Below are 17,709 nucleotides of genomic sequence, written 5' to 3' on the forward strand. Positions count from 1 at the left end.
AGTGGGGTTTCCTCTGGGTTCCCCGGTTTCATCCCACAGTCTAAAGACATGCACAGAACGCTGACTGGTGATTCTAAAGTGCCAGTGTGTGTGTGTGTGTGTGTGTTTGTGTGTGTGTGTGTGTACTTCTGCTTTGCAATAGGTTCACACCTCACCAGGGTGTACCCTGCCTTATGTTCTAAGGGCCTTGGGACAGGCTCCGGGCCTAGTATTCGATACTAGATGGATGGATGAATAAATTTTTGAAGAAGATTAAATGATACTTTTATGTATTTTTTTATGTTAAGTCTTTATCCTGTGTACAGGGTCACGGGGGCCTGGAGCCCATCCTAGGAGACTTCGGGTACTTAGGATTAAGATGCATAAGGAATCTGTTTTTTTTTTTAATGCTAAAACAGAAATCTTTTAAACAGACTGGAAAAACAACACTAAATCTAAAGTGAGGGTGGTTAATGTTTAATAACCAAGAATTATCATAAGAAATGGAATGTTCATTACTTGAAATCTAATAAAACCAGTTTTTATCCTTCCTACTCATTAGAAAACAGAAGTAGGTAATTTTAACCAACTATGGTTTAAAAACCTCGAACGTGACCAAGGCAACATGAAATAAAAAGAAACTCCACACTGAGAAGTGGGAACTGAAACTGTGGCCTCTGACGAGCCGAATGAACGAAACGACGGAATAACCCGATAACCCGTCCTTTAATGTTCCTCAAGGTTGTGACGCGCGTACAGCTGCTTAAACAGCTTCTCCAGAGGAGAGCGTCCACGTCTGAGGGACCCGAACCGAAAACTCAGTGTGAGCTCCGATCTCTCTGCTCACATCTGCTGTTTGTCTTCCGACAAGAAACGCGAGACTCTCAAAGGAGAGATGTCGCTATTTCAAGTCCGCCAACACATGTCATTTTCAATTACAAAACACCCGTGCAGAAAAATCAGTTTTAGTTCTCCTCTCAAGCTCTTCAACACGGGTCATTTAAAACAGCCGAACCTACTGTATCAATATACATGAGTATGCAAATGAAGACACACCCAACCCACGACCGTCTTCCTGCAAAGTCCTAACAGCGTAGTTTAACCAACGGCGTCTAATTTAACTATATAACTCGTTTTAAAAGACTATAATGTCACCATGACAACCATCGTCCTTTCCTCCCGAACAAGAGTCTGCATGTACCACATGGTCATCCACTTATAATCTGCATATGGGACGGGACTCGTCGACTGATTTTGTGACATCACAAACCGAGCTCATGTGCAGCTCCGCCCCCAATCGTTTCACTGCGAAAGTACTGAGAAAGTTTGCATTTTAAAACAGTTTTGTTTGAGTAGAATCACCATCCAAGAGCTGGTTTTCATAAAACAGGCCCAAACCAAGGATTAAAGTCATTCTGATTATGTTTATTAAAATCAGACGGAGGATTTGATTGAAGTCTACTCTGAGATCTTTAATTAAATATAAACCCGCCTCCCCCTCCGTCCCTGTCTGTCTTCCTTCTCGCTCCTTGCGTTCCCATCTCTTACGAGCCTGACCAGAGCTCTGTTTATAAACCCTGTAAGTCCTTAACCCCACACGAAGATCAAACTCAACAGACGAACGAAAAACACAAGACGAAAAGCAAACAGTCAAACTCCAAAACCAAAGATTTTCCATGATGAAGATGTCAGTGTTTCAGTTGCGCCGAGTGCGAAAACATGACCTCTGTTCTGTAACAGTGCATGATCGTGTTACATCAGTGTTGTCTATGGATTGTGCATTATGCATAGAGCCTGACAGGAGCATTAACTCACAGACAAAGCCAGAGAGTGAAAGATAAAGATTAAAGAGCAGAAGAAAAGACGCGCTCTGCGCCAAACGATGCCCTGTTCACTGGCGAGCCGCGGAACCCAGAAACGGATCACAACAGACTGTACGGACGAACCCAAACCAGCATGGTTTCTGTCGCAGAACGTCTGTTGCTGTTTATCCAATTATATTACCAACATATTTATTTTCACTGAACCCAAGACAAGCTGCAAACAGAGAGCCAGGACATTGAGAATGGGAACACCACTGACAAATGACATTCTCAAGCCTTTCACCCTCATTTCAAAAGCATTTTAAACCTATGAACAGACATGAGAATGCAAATCAGGAAATGCCCCAATGGTATCCCTACCAGTGCAATACTGCAAACTTTGGATAATTTAACTACTGGAAAAGCTAACAGCTTATGGTCATGGTCAATTCACACCCATTAACCCATCAGACAACAGCTATCCACCCACTTCTGCATGTATGAGCCCATAAAAGACCATAATTCACTAGTGTTGTTGTTTTGGTCTCTTGGACTTCTGTCCTGGGACAGGTGAAACTGTGGCATCTTCAAAATCTAAACCTTAGCGTGAACGCATTCCTGTTGTGCGTTGTCCTTACATTTAATAACTGGGTGTCACAAAGCACACAAATCCTGTATTTTAGTAAAAGTCAAGATATTCCAGGTAAAATATTATTCAAGTAAAAAGTCCTCCTTTTACATTTGGGGAAAAAAGTACTCACCTTTAAATTTACTTAAATATCAAAAGTATTAAGTTTGTATTAGCTCACAGTAGCCATAGTACAAGAGTCTACTTCACTACAAATGTAGTGAAGTAAAAAGTACAGATATTTATCGTAGGATGTAGTGGAGTAAAAGACAAAAAAAAAAGGAACCACTGATAAAACTACTCAAGTTAAGTACAGATTCTTGAAATGTGTACTTTAGTACAGTAATGAAGTCATTGTACTTAGTTTTTTTTTATTTATTATTATTATTATTTTAAATAAATTTAGTCGTGTCCAATTCTTTTCCCCCAATTTTCTTCCCAATCTAATCGTGTCCAATTCCCTTTCCATCACTAGAGGAGGCTCCCACATTAAGGCTACTTACTACCATTTAGCCAGGAGGGCCGGGGGCTGTCCGCGTTTCCTCCGAACCACGTGACACCAGTTGACCTCTTTTTTTTCGACCTGCTCGCTCACAGTGAACAGTTGGGGCAGCGTCCCACACTCGGAGGCCAGCGCTATCCGCTCCTTCCGCGTGCGCAAGCTTGCAGACTCTTGCAGTATGGCGTAGAGCCGTGCAATTAACGTGGGAGCACTAATACCTCTCATCCCTCCCCGCCGAGAGAGCTCGGCCAATTTAGCTCTCTCGAGGCCTCCGGCTGTGAGAGGTAACAGCATCACCCGGGAACCGAACCAGCGATCTCCGGACGATAGGGCGAGCACTTCACCACTGCGCCACTCGGAGGCCCAATTCTACTTAGTTACTATCAAATTCTTTGATCTAAAACAGAAAAATTTAAGTAGGCGGAGTTTATGTGTAGGGTGGAGTAATTGTAGGGACTCATAAAATAAAAATAACTGCGGCTTATATGCTGATAAAACGTAGGCAACGTTATTGATGGCACAAAATACAGTTTGTTTAATGGAGGCAGGTGACTTAAACAAAGCCCCGACATAATAAGAGATTAGGATTAGCTCCGCCCACACATGTCTGTTCAGTTCTATTAATTCCCAGCAGGAACCAGAACCATGCTCAGTACTGGTACCTTAATTACCAATCCATTGACTGGAGACAGAAGTGTCCGCTTGTTCGCTGCGCCGTGAGTGAAGCGCCCCGACGCTCTCTTGGCTCACCGTAAGTCGATGTTCTTGACGTGACTCATCCTCAGCAGGCTGCAGAGCTCCAAGGCTTCGACTCGGTTCCCGGCCATGAGCAGCCGGTCCACACCGCTTAGCCTCTCCAGCACGAGGGGGATGTGGGGAAACGAGTTGAAGGACAGCCCCAGACTGCAGAGCTGCACCAGATCCCCCAATTCATCAGGCAGAGAGCTCAAGAGATTCCCATCCAGGGAGAGAGTCTGCAGACTGGGGCGGGAAATAACACGTGGAAAACGTCATGCATCAATAAACACTGTACAAAAAAAATAAACTCTACAAATGGTTAAATAGAATTTTACAAGATCTGGCAACATAATCATGGCAGCACTAAGATCTGGACCCTCTTAATATCTCAACCACTTCCATTTCTTTCTTTCTTTTTTTTTTGTAATTGATTTGCTGGGATCGTTTTAATTAATGCATCATTTATTTATTATCTGTATATGTTGTTGTGTTTGCTTTGTTAGAAAAATTGATATTTTTTCTTTTACTTTTTAAATTATACTGTATAAACTGCAACAATACAGTATACTGATATTATTTTGTTTATGTTTTGTTTAGTTTTTCTGCTACAGTACAATAAATAAAAAAAATTCTCTAAAAATATATTTTTTTCTGTCTCATGGTAACTTCTCAATGTCCATATATTCTATAATTATTACAAATATTGTTTTAACAAAATCACCATCGGACCTGTTTTATTTTTGTAAAAGTAATATTTAAGTATTTTATTTGTTAAATCTATGATGCGCTAAAGGCACAACTATCTGACCTTTATTTATAATATATCATTTTGTTTATTTTGTTTAATACAACTATTAACAAGGGGTAGCTCAGTGGTTAAGGCATTGGACTACGGTTCGGAAGATCCCAGGTTCAAACCCCACAACCACCAAGTTACCACTGTTGGGCCCTTGAGCAACCCTCTTAACCCCTTTAGATAACTAGTTCTTTTTATCATTCTCTTCTAATCATTTGCATATGGGATGTGAAAGAAAGTGATTATATAAATAAATAAATAAAGGGAGTTTTTATGCTCATAACTGTGAGGCTATTTTCCGTCTTCATAGGTCCCAGTTTGACTTGAACGCCCCTTGTGTTAGTAGTAAAAGTAAAGATTAGCAAAAAGCCAAATAGACTCCAAAAAATATTTTCAGAGAGAAGCTCACAGCACTCTCACTAATTACCTGCATATCATTATGCAAATGCTGATGAATATTCATAATCAAAAGAACCCTGATCTCAATATGCAAACAACCTATAAACTTTAAGGTCAATATCATGTCTTCGTATACAGTCATAACGTTTTTACGATCGGGGGTGTGGCTCGTGATATCACTGCTGATCTCACGTACCCTGTACCTTTATCAGGTATATTACACAGTTAGCATAATAAAACACGTAGTGGGAAGGACTTGATTATGGGAACGCGAGCTGACCTCTGGAGGTTGCCGATGCGAGCGGGCACGGAGCCGAGACCGTTACAGGACAGGTTGAGCTCGGACAGAGTCTGGATTTCACACACGGCCTCGGGGAACGCGCCTAGACGGTTGTGGGACAGGTTGAGACTCTTCAGCTGAGTGAACCTGCGAGAACACACACACACACACACACACACACACGGATAAAAAGATGAGATAAGATGTACAATGATTAACTCACACAGCCGGTGATATTTAGTGGGAAGGAGATGTTTTCATTTCAATAAAACCGATGCCATCTTGACTGCGACAGATACTGTTTAAAAAGATTCTTTGATACATCGCGATATTCTTTTCAAACACACCGTATCAAGAGCACGTCTTATTGTAACTCGTTTAAAAAATCGAACAACATTTGATGAACAACAAAGCTGTATTTATTTTTTCATGTCGAATTTACTTCTGCGTTATTGAGTCAATACATTTTTTTACCCTAAACATTACTATTCCAACCAAAAAAATAGACATTACAGGAAAAAAGCAACATATTACATGAAAATCCACTTTTCAGACAAAAATCATAATGAAGTTTATCAAGATTGATCTGTAAAAACCCTGGAAGAACTCACTTATCACCCTGTATACAGGGGCACGGGGGACCTGTAGCCTGTCCCAGGAGGAGAACAGGGTGCCAATTCATCACAGGGCACACACACACTCACATACACTCACACACACTACAGGCAATTTGGGAACACCAAACTGCGGTCTTCGGACTGTGAGGAGGAAACCCACCGTACAGTCCTGACCTCCATCCAAGACATTTCCACATGCCAGGGTAAACATTAAGGGAGTTCCTGGGAGGCCCAGACGTGAATCAGCAGGCGGTCCAATCATGGCTTTGATGTACCGAGAAGACTTTCTACCTTGATGGTGTCCAAGCACTAGTGAAACACTGGGATTAGTGCGTTAGTGTTGCAGGGGATTATAGAGAGAAATAAAGGGGGATTTAGTCTCAGAACTGTGATCTAAAGTCTCGATTTCACTTCAGCGCCTCTTAAACATGCACAAAATCTTCATGAGACCACTGATGCATTTTCGAACATCAAAGGGCCTGTGTTTAGTTGGATACACTTTACTGCTTTCAATTGTGTATTTCTTTTTTTTAAATATACAGATGTTTAGGTTTATATTTAATAAATAAATCAATCAATAACTGTATGTGTAAAGATATTTCGATGACCTCTAAAGAGAGATTTAAAGAGATTTCGAAGACATCTTTTCTTTAGAGCCCTTTTATGACTTTTTTTTTTAATTTTAAGACTGTATATGTCAAGGCCTGGCAATTAAAAGCTTTGACTTTACGAATAAATATCGGAAGATGAATATAGAGTGAGATCAAAGCATGTAAAAGTATTTCAAATGATTTTTAATAAAATTACATGGAGGCAGAAACAAAGAAAGCATTTTTTGTTTTTCTATGTTTAATCAAAAGTTAATAAATGATACGTTCTTGTTTAGGCCACGCCCACTCCTGAACCCAGATCTGGACGGTTCATGGTGTTAACGCCCTCCTGCACAGTAAACAAATCCACAGTAGGGAGTTTTTTTCGATTCAGATTTTATTCCCTTCGTAAATCTGGTGATGTTGAATCCCAGCTGTTCACCCTCGTAACACATAAACACACACTGTTTACAGCTCAAACAGTAAAACTCCAACACAAAAAGTTGACTATTAACATTAATAGCGCCATCTCGTCAGGTTTTCATCTCACTCCCTTCACGTTTGGCACGAAGGCTTCGCACGCCGCCTCAACCCGATATCACGCAGGACGTTCGCCGGCCTTATCCGAGCGTTATGTAAGCTGGAATTTGAGCAACATTTCACGGTTATCTTATCAACAACACCACTACATTACGTTTTGCAGAACGTTACAGGCGTGAGATGGTTTCGAGGTCCGGTGTGATCTTTACCTGTTGAAGTTACAAAGACCTCCAGGACCCTCGAGACTGATGAAGTTGTGGCGTAGGTTGAGGTGTGTGACGTCTTGGCTGTAGAAGAGATACTCAGGAAGTTCTTCCAGACTGTAGCAGGACAAATCCACCAAGCTGATGGTCTGAGACACCACCTACACACACACACACACACACACACACACATACAGTAATAGATGTTGGGCGATGTTTGCATCATGTAAGATGTTTGGTGAACAAATTCAGTTTGCTACATTATAACACAGCTGATAATCACAAACTAAGGACTTTCACGAAACTGATTTCTCAATAAATAACTCGAAAAATAAAGACAGAGTTTCTCTTTAGCCTGTGGGTGGAGACCAGTGATAGACATTTCCCTTTTTTAACATTAAAACCTTGTCCTATTCACAATGTTAACCTACCATGTACAAGTTTGTCTTGCAGACACGAGCGGCCCAAATGAAACCGAGGGTGCCAATACTTCTGTGGAGTAACGTTGCAACATTTAAACTGCAACACGTCTCAATTTTTCCATGACAAGATCTCAAACTGGAATTTATGACACATACTGTACTTTCTGAACCCTATATAATGAGCTTTTTATCGTGAACAGGACGTTAAAGGTGAAACGCAGCTGGGTCGCAGGTGAGAGCGGCCGCGCAAATCCAGCTAAATATCAGCGATAAAACATCAGAGACATCATCATCATCATGATCATGCACACAAAACATGCTTTATATCTGAGATTTCCATGAAAACTTTGGTCTTTTGATGAAAGCAGAAAGCAGTTATAACAACAACAAAAACAACAACAACAACAACAACAACAATAATAATAATAATAATTTAGTTATTTGTTTATTGTTAGTTTTAGTTTAGATTTGGATAATACAATTTTTTTTAGGTTTTGTCAAGTCTAAAAATAAATGTGTGAAGTTTAAGATTCCAAAATGTGAAATTACAAAAATTACATGTAAACAAATTGGAAACAATTTTGCAATAATTTCCTAAATTGGATTTATTTTTCTTAAATGAAATGGCAGATCTTTTTATAAACATAAATTGGTGTTACAACTTTACTAAAGTCTTAAAGTTTTAAATGAAACTTCTAAATTTAAACAAAAATAAAAAAAAAAAATTTAAATTCAATTTAGAACCAAATTACATCATAAACACTGCACGCGTTTAACACTTTTTTATTACGCTGTTTATACTTTTAAATGTAAATAACTTTTTGAGGACTGAACATTGAGTGTTTATTCTTTCTAGCCATCTAACCCTATTAGATCAGCCTTTTTGCAAAAAGGTCTGATATTGACTTTCTCCACCTGGAATTTTTCTCAGTTAATAAAAACATGACATTGTTCATTATTGAGCAAAAGAGTTAAATTATTTATTCTTTTTAAACTAGAACTTAATGAGAACCCAACTAGAAATTTCTGAAAAAAACAAAATTTTTCTACATCATTTATGGAAACAGATTGCACAGTGTTTCCCGTGTGGCAGGAAGCGACACGACCATATAATATGGATATAAATAGAAACAGGAAAAAAAAAACAGATTCAGTTACGTATCATTATTCTTTGGTTTAACAACTCTTGTATCGCTACACTGACTCCATTTTAAATTTTATATGATTGCATTCGAGGTGGTAACATGTTGCACTTCCTATATTATCCTCACACAGCACAGCATCGTTTGTGGTGGGAGAAACTAATTGCTAAGTTGTGATATTTATCCTAATTCTTACAGTATCACAATACAAATCGGACCAGCAGCGAGGCCTCATGTTTATATCGTATCGGGCGATCCCTGCTGATTCCCACTGGATATAATATCACTAGAATCATGACATTCATAGTGTTTTTATTTATTTATTTTAATTATTATATTAAAAACAAACTTTACGGAACTGAATGAAACGACCTGCATTTTTTTGCATAACCTAAAATGATACATTTCACAAACATTTACCCCTTTATAGTATTTATTCATTTATTTTTTAAAGCAAATGAACCTTTCGGGGTTTTGAAATGTTTCCCGCAGTTTCAGTTCTCCTTAATTTTATATCATGACCCATATCATGTCTTGTACAAAAGTCTCTGTGTGGAGCCAGTCCTCCTGGGCAGATCTCCATACACACCTGCAGTATGTGAGACAGGCTAGTGAGAAGCAGACGGTTTACAGTGAGACAGTCGGAGTCTTTCTGACTCCGGTTTCCACGAACTGTTATGGACAACAAAACTCCTTCAGTATTATTATGGCAACTACAGTCGGATTACACAGTAAACTACTTAAGAAGTCGTGAGAAATAAAGAGGGCGTGTGTGTGTGTGTGTGTGTGTGTGTGTGTGTGTGTGTGTGTGTGTGTGTGTGTGTGCGTATGGCGGACTTAGCGCAGACCGTGCACTGCTGTCGGTTGTGTGTTGCTGCTGTATAAAGACGCTCTTTGACTGGAGCGGAGAGGCGAGATAAGATCTCCAGTCGTCAGCTGCGTGTCAGACGTCTCAGGTTTGAGTTCGTCTCTCATCATATTAAACAATTCTCCTCCTCACACTGGCCCTGTGTGTGTGTGTGTGTGTGTGTGTGTGTGCTCGAGCGCTCACGGCCTGGTTCCCTTACCTAGCCAAAAGAGACGTGGCGTGACGTTACAGACGCCACATAGGCTTATTTGTCTGACGAGTCTGCCTTTAGGGGGATAACATACATTATTACTTGCTGTACATGTTATTATTGTTATTGTATGTCATTAAAAAACTATTAAGTTTTGTTTTTAAACACTAAATCTAGAGCATGTCTCCTTCTGTATTCCTCACTTACATTTTATTTATTACATTCATCAATGTACATCCACCTGGTCCTTTAAAACTGTTCATTAATTTTAATGCATTACTTTTTTTTTTTTTTAATCATAATAATGACCAAGTTTGCCCCTTACGGCTTCCCATAATCATGTGATAACGACACGTTTAACGCGGATAATAAGCTGACTGAGGAAACATCACCAGGTGCTGAACGGCAAGTTTCATTATAAAAAGCTTCTAGATAGAAGTTTAAATAAAACCAAAGTTCTCAAACCAAGAGCTCGAGCTACTTTTACAAGAATACATTAAACACAAGCTGTGGGAGGGGTGGCTCAGGCGGCTAAGGCTCTAGGACGTTGCTTTTCGGATCTGGGCCCGTATTCACAAAGCTTCTTAGAGTTCTCTCAGAGAGCTCCTATCTTAGCCTAAAAAGTCCTAGCTGGGAGTCCTAGACTAAAAGTGATTTAGGAAACCTCTCAGAGTAACTCTGAGTAAGGAAAGTACAAAAACCTTTATCTTAGTGAGCAGGTGTGGTCGACCCCCGTTGCTAGGGATGACGCAGCAATTCAAGGACTGTGATTGGTTGATAAAAAATAACCTCTGACCTCATAATCATAGAACAGACAGTTAAATCATAATGTTTGTATAAAACAAAATTGTATAATCATGAATACAGGCTGCTTAATGCAAAGGTCCTGTTATAGGCTAAATATCTTAAAGATATTTAAAAAAAAAAAAAGCTAATTAAATAGTTTTTTAATCTACTATAAAAAGTCCTCCTCTCTACTCTTAACAACTTTTACCTTAGGAGCTGTTTTTAGGGTGAAGATGTTTAGTGAATCATTTTTATCTTTACTAGGATTTAGTCCTAAAGTTAAGGGGAAATTCTAAGAAAATGTCATAATCCTAAGAATTTTCTGGGTTGCCACGCCCCATACTACCCAGCCAATGCATGCAGTACCTGTCCGTTTCGAAAAATTTTTTTTAATGTAACGTTTGTTAGATGTTAAAGTTCGAGATATTATAAAACTCTATAATCTGTTTCCTCTAACATTTTGTCATGAATGTCTTAATTCCAACACTGCACGTTTATAATACAAGTAAATCTAAGTATTTAAATGTAAGTATTTTTGTTTTTTACATCTGACAGAGACACCAGTGGGCATGGGCTCGAATCCCAGTAGAAGAGGACTTGATGGCTTCTAGAGGGTATTTATTCTTACTCTTGCATGGACGAGGAACCTTTATGGCACTGTGTCATTTTTTCTTCCACATTTGAAGAGCAGTCGTTAGGACACTGTCTCATGTCTTTCTCGACACTAAGAGCACCCCAGGGACATCTCCAAGCATTAAGGCATCATAGAGGTGAATGCTTCTGCTCCAACCTGCCAGTGAGACACCGCTCACATTCAAATAAGGATCTATATCTGAACCATATCTGAGATCTGGTCATTTGACTCACAGCTGAATTCCTCATACATCATTTTCCTCTTATGCAACAAAGCTCCATAAATCTAGACACGTGAAAGGTGGAGTGGGTGGAGTCCAGAGGAAACGTATACGGGATTGTTGCTCCGGAGTCCAGGGAGAACGCAAACCTAGAGGTCTGAAGAGACCATAATAATCACATGAACACATCTTTTCTGGAACATCCCACTGGTGTTGCTCAGGGAATGATGGGTTATGGGTTATGGGTTATGTCCGGTGCAAACACACAGGACTAATAAAATCTGATCTGAAATGTGTAGATTAAAAAATCTACGTAAACTGTGTTGTAAAGCGAAGGTGTCTTCTAAAAAAGTTTCTACATTCCAAAAAATACTATAAAAAAGCAATAAACAGTAGTTGATGAGTCAATAATCGGTGTGACGAGGCTTTGCCTAAAAATAGTCTCAGGTACAATTTGTGCAGTTTTATAAGGAAATGAGCTGTTTAGTTTTACTGGACATCCTGCAGAACCAGAGAGGACGCTTTTAGGCCGATAGAACCCAAAAGCTTTCTTTTTTTTTTTTTTTGAAAAGTGCCCTTTTACATAATATTCTGCTTTCTCTTCTGTTCTACAGATATTTTCCTGCAAAATTAAATTTTGTTGCTGGAATACAAATGTTTGGATTGTTTTTTGTACTGACATAATGAAGTCATAAAATAAACATAAATAACAAAATTTGTACAAAACTAAAAAATTGGTGGCTAAGACTTCTGTATAGTACTGAATATAAAATTTTACAAGTAAGAATATCCAGAATCGATATCAGTCCAATATTGGATCGGAATCAGACATTGCATTAATAATAATAATAATAATAATAATAATAATAATAATAATAACACTTTGATCTGATCTCCTGTAATAAACAGAGAGGGAAAAAAGAATCGGGCTATTTTCCTGGCATATTAGAATGTTTACATATAAAAAGACTTTTCATTTTATTAAATGAATACTTTATTATATATGTCTTGTGTGATTTCATTGTATTAAACTATTTTTAAAAAGCTGTAACTTAACGTGTTATGCTATAGCTATGCGCTTTTTTTTAACTAGCGAGACAGAATGTGTTTAAAAGCTGAGTAGTTGTATAGTTTATAAAGCCTGATAAATGACCCAATTGGATAAAAAAATAAAAAATAAAAAATCTGGTTCTTACTTTGGAGGCCTGCCGATGCCAGCGCTGATACTCAGCCAGCGTGTCGAAGTTAACGTAGTAGGTGTGAGCCTGAGGTCCGGCTGAGCTGAACATCAGGCAGTGCAGCCTCCTCTTCACTTCCTCCACCTGCACATGGACAAAGCGTGTTTAAAAGCGTCCCAGGTTTGTGTTATAGTATTATACACTGTTGCAGGCGTTCGAATCACTGTGAGATGTAGACCACGAAAACCAACCCAGAGACTGAACGTGATGCTCCCACCACCATGCTTCACTGTGAGAAGGTTCTCATGCGGTGCAGCGGTGTTGGGTTTCCCTCAACCGCTTGGTCTCACCAGACTTTAATCTCCACATGTCAGTCTAGAAAACTCTAAACAGAATTTCTTTCAGCTTTCTGGACCTTGACCTTTCTGTTCTGGAAATTATGTCTCCTTTAGAGTTACCCTTGACCTCTTGACCCTGTGCCATGTTTTTAATCCCAGATTTATTGTCACTTTCAACTGTTCAACATTTGGGATCGCTTTTGTTTTTTTTTTGTTTTTTTACATAACCAAACCTTGACTGATATTTTCCAAAACTTCCCTTTCATGGCTTTTTATTCTACATAATGCTTGTTGTTTGTCCTCTAACTAACTGTTTAAGGCTACACATTACAAGACACATTGTTCAATTACGATTTTTTTTTGTTCAGATTAGATTTAAATGTCAAACCTATTCATGTTCATAATTACAATTGACTTTTATCTGACGGATGCGTGTGGATCTCTGGATGCATCTGTCAAATTTCTATTCTGTTCTAATTCATGGCCGTGTATCAGAGATGTATCTGATCCAAAACGGAATACAAAAGTGTCGCAGGTCCGATCTAAAAAACATCAGATTTATGCGTTCAGACAGATGTAAAGATTCAGATTTGTGCCACATTAGGGTAAAAAAAAAAAATCTGATGCATCACTTGAGCCTGGTGGTGTGTACATGGCCTAATTCACTAATTCAGGGGTTTACAGAAACGGGGGTGAATACTTACGCAATCCAAACGGGTATTGGAAATAATTTTGTTTAATATATTGACTTAAATATTCTGGGTCGAGAACTCATGATACATCATCCTATTTAAGTCCATTTCATTATCTGGACAGTCACACACACACACACACACAGCAGTGTATTTAGACCCAGTAGAATAATAATTTATTGTAATTTTAATTACATTTCCTGAGAAAGACATTAAATTAAATTTATATGAAGTAGATTATTCTGAAAGGAGCGATTCCAGATGTTGAACATTCCATAAAAAGTGACAACAATAACATGGCACAGAAAAAAAACAAAACATTATCTCGGATATTTATTTTTCTTAGATTACCGAAGTATCGATACTCGTGAAACTATGTGCAGTGCTGATATTGTCTGGTATCGTAACCCTCCAGCTTTATAATAATTCCACAGACTCTGAATGTTTGCTAATGGAACGCTGTCCTCCGTGCTCATCTCGTCTTCGCCGGACACCCCCCGTCCACAGCTGTGTTTGGACGCCCCAGCTGTGGCCCAGTTCTTACAGAGAGACCCCGGGTGAAGGGACAGAAGACAGGCGTCTCACACTCACCTTCCCGCCAACCAGAGGCAGGATGTGCATCTTCCCCGTCAGACTGTCCTTCACCGACGCCACGATGAGACACGTCCCGCACAGGATCACCTGTCGCTCCGCCCACTTGTGGAGCTGCGTTTTGCCCTTGCGCACACTGAACACGCCCTTCAGGAGGGTCCGGTCCTGCTGGTCAGCATTTACTGGCCGCTCTGTTTACACACACACACACACACACACACACATCAATAAAAGGATTATATGACATAACATGAATAAAGATTACTAAATACAATGATCAAGTGTTTAACAACCAATCCCCTACTGAGCAACAGCTGTCACAATATCCCTCACACACACACACACAACAAAATAATATGATTAAGAGTGTAACACAGAGTCCTACTGAGTGACAGCTGTCACAATATCACTCACACACACACACAGACACAAACACACACACACACACACACACACACACCGTGTGCTAATTAGGCCCATATGTGTCATACAGTTCAGGCAGAAATAATAAAGAAATATCCGCCAGAAAATGATGTCACATGTACTGGTTAGTTCAAAATCTCATATACACAAACACACACACGCACACACACATACACACACACACACACAAACACACACACTACTCGGTCACTGGGTTCACAAACCCAGCTGGGTAATTTAAGAGGTTTTTGTATATTTGTCTCATACAGTATCTCATACTGTTCGACATGTGTCTTTACACACACACACACACACACACACACACACACACACATGCACACACAAAGCTGTCAGTGCTTTAGCACCAAAACTTTATCTCACCACTTAAACTGCACTGATTGAATACATGTAAGAAATTAATACTTTTTTTTTAAGAATAAATACAGTGGAACCTTGGATTACGAGCATAATTCGTTCCGGGAGCGGGCTCGTATTCCAAAACACTCGTAAACCAAATTGAATTTTCCCATAAGTAATAATGGAAACTCAAATTATTTTCCCAAGAAAATAAACACATAAAAATAATTAATACAAAATATAAAGTAAAAATAAACACACACACACACACATTAACGAAGAGACTGTTTTATCGGAAAAATTAGCAAGACAATGCTCGTTTTTCGAGTCAAAATTTATTGAAAATCTTTGCTCGTCTTGCGGAACACTCGCAAACCCCGTTACTCGTAATCCGAGGTTCCACTGTAAATAAAATGGAAAACATGCACGTGTCATTCAGTTATGGGAAACTAATCAAAAACCAGTTGCTGTGATGAAGTTTTGTTGTTTGAAAGTGTTTTATTCTTCTTATACCGCAGCAATCTACCATTGAGTAAACATTTATTTATTTGTTTGTTTGTTTTAAATATTGGCTTTTTATCCATTTATCATAAGTTTTATCATTAAAGAGTGTCCACACAACAAGTGCGTTTGCGCTTCCACTCACGTTACTCTGTGAGAGCAGCGGTAATGCTCCCCCTGACACTGGAGACTCCTTCCATTAAATGTCAGTAACGACATCACGATACCCGGGTGTCGATTTGATATACATTGTGTTTATGTAAGTGTCACGATTTTATAAATATCCAGAATCAATATTACTGTTTTTTCAGATTTTGTTACAATTTTGAGACTTTGAAGCTTTAAAAATAAAAAGCTGTTATAACCTTAGCTTTATTTCACAGCTTCACAACTGAATTAAGTGAGAAATAATGAAACGTAGCCCATTCGTAGCAACATTCATTAGTAACTTCAACAACAAGAGTTTAACATTTAACATCAAACAAACATAAACAAAACGCTACACTGTTACTGAGCAGCACGTATCTCTTTCATCCGCCATAAATATTATTTCTAAACAAACTTATCATCTAGTTCACTCCTACCACACGCGATGCCAGTGTGGGAATAATTTAGAGAGCGCCACCTGTAGGATTATTAAGAAATGGCAACATTTTACCGCCTCCAAAGTCTTGAGTGTTTGTTGAGCGGTTCTGAGCACGTGGCCGCGCGCGGCATCTAACAAGACTAATAAGCGTTCATGGTGTTTTGAGACAGTTTTTTTTTTAATGTGTGCAATTTTTTTATATCGTAACTCCAAAAAGTGCATTTCCGTTGCACGATTCGGATTCTCGTGCACTCTGTAAAATAATCGGTTATGACCAACACTGATCGGTCATGTCTGATCAAGCCGAAACCAGACACTTTCAGTCACTGGCTGATCAACTGATGCATCTCTGTTATAAATGTATTAAATCATTTAAAAATCGATTTTGGCGAGACGTGAATCAAAAGAATAGCGATTCAAAACTGAACAGATTTTTCTCCATTTTAATCAATTACACACCTCCTTACAGATCACTGGTTACAAGCACATATCATTCGGGTCCCTGTGAGTGAGCTGTTACTATGGAAACAATCACATATTAATACGAGTGACTTCAAGTACATAAACACAATTAATGCATTTAACCGATCAGAATCCAGCTTTAGAACGTCATGATATAAGGAAGTCATATATAATCCTCAAAGCCTTGAACCGGCCCTATAATCCCTCACACTGACACACACACACGGCGACCGCTGGCTGATGCTCAAAGCCCTGAGCTCATCCTCCCCAGATGCAGTCAGTCTGATGGATGTCAGGCTTTGGCCACATTAAACTCACCTCCCTCAACCTGATTAAGGAGACGCTGCTGGCTGCGATACAGGAACCCTGAAGGACACGTCGGACTCCGGTGCGAGTCCCAGAACCGGCACAGAGCAAACACTCGGGATAATAACCGCTCAAGCGAAGTCTAAAGGACGTACGTAACTTTCCTCCCCTCTCATCTTTCATTAAGTGTTTATGTTTTCCCTCCTGAGACCTGACGCTTCTTACCTCCTCTCTCTCTCTTTGGCCTCAGAAACCCGAAGGAGCCTCGTAGGAGAGGATCGAAGCACGGCTCGATGTGCAGCCGAGCATCTTTTGTTTAGAAAGCACACACGCTGGGTCGATGGAGGAGTCAGAGCAACAGGATTCCGCTAAATTGGAATCGGAAAATTGTGATTTCTGTTGTTTACTGCCTGCTTTCAAGCAGCTTTATTTCATACAGGTTTTAAAATATTAGAAACTATTCAAAGTATCTAATATGCATTGGAATTCCAGCGTAACTTTTGCTGTTGATTTCAAATTTTCTTTGTCTTGTATGCAACCATATACAGTATGATATACAGTGAAATGATTATTTTTATATGTTATCTATCTTTTTCCCCCGATCTGCTCCACCCTCCAGTCCAGTAGGTGGTGTATTTCTTCTACCAACAGCCCAAAAACTTAACAGTAGAAACATAAAAAAAATCATTTAAAATATGTGAATCAAAAACCAACCCAAAGCTTCAATTAATCGAATCGGTGAACAAAAGACTAAAAGATTCAGTCGCACGGCTCTATTTCACATTAGGAGCGGCTGCTTTGTATCGTGCCTGAGTACGATCACACCCAGTCCCTCAGTACAAAATGTACTTTTTCTTTGTTCTAGACAACAACACACCAAAAAAAATAGCTTTTTCTGCTTTTTCTGTGTTTGTATTGGCCGAGGTTTAAACAATCCAC

At 39.2% G+C, this 17,709-nt stretch overlaps 1 protein-coding gene across 1 annotated transcript in view; it reads right to left on the bottom strand.

Annotated features, from left to right (window-relative positions):
- phlpp2 (PH domain and leucine rich repeat protein phosphatase 2) overlaps positions 1 to 17,709 on the bottom strand; it is a 47,780-nt gene that overhangs the window by 17,063 nt on the left and 13,008 nt on the right. Inside the window, exons 4-8 of the mRNA XM_053513748.1 lie at positions 14,136 to 14,326; positions 12,533 to 12,658; positions 7,081 to 7,235; positions 5,125 to 5,271; positions 3,662 to 3,892 (exon numbers count right to left, since the gene is read on the bottom strand). Coding sequence (XP_053369723.1) covers positions 3,662 to 3,892; positions 5,125 to 5,271; positions 7,081 to 7,235; positions 12,533 to 12,658; positions 14,136 to 14,326 — 850 coding nt within the window. The remainder of the gene's footprint in view (positions 1 to 3,661; positions 3,893 to 5,124; positions 5,272 to 7,080; positions 7,236 to 12,532; positions 12,659 to 14,135; positions 14,327 to 17,709) is intronic.

The sequence above is a fragment of the Clarias gariepinus genome, chromosome 15, assembly GCF_024256425.1.
Source record: "Clarias gariepinus isolate MV-2021 ecotype Netherlands chromosome 15, CGAR_prim_01v2, whole genome shotgun sequence".
Classification (NCBI taxonomy): domain Eukaryota; kingdom Metazoa; phylum Chordata; class Actinopteri; order Siluriformes; family Clariidae; genus Clarias; species Clarias gariepinus.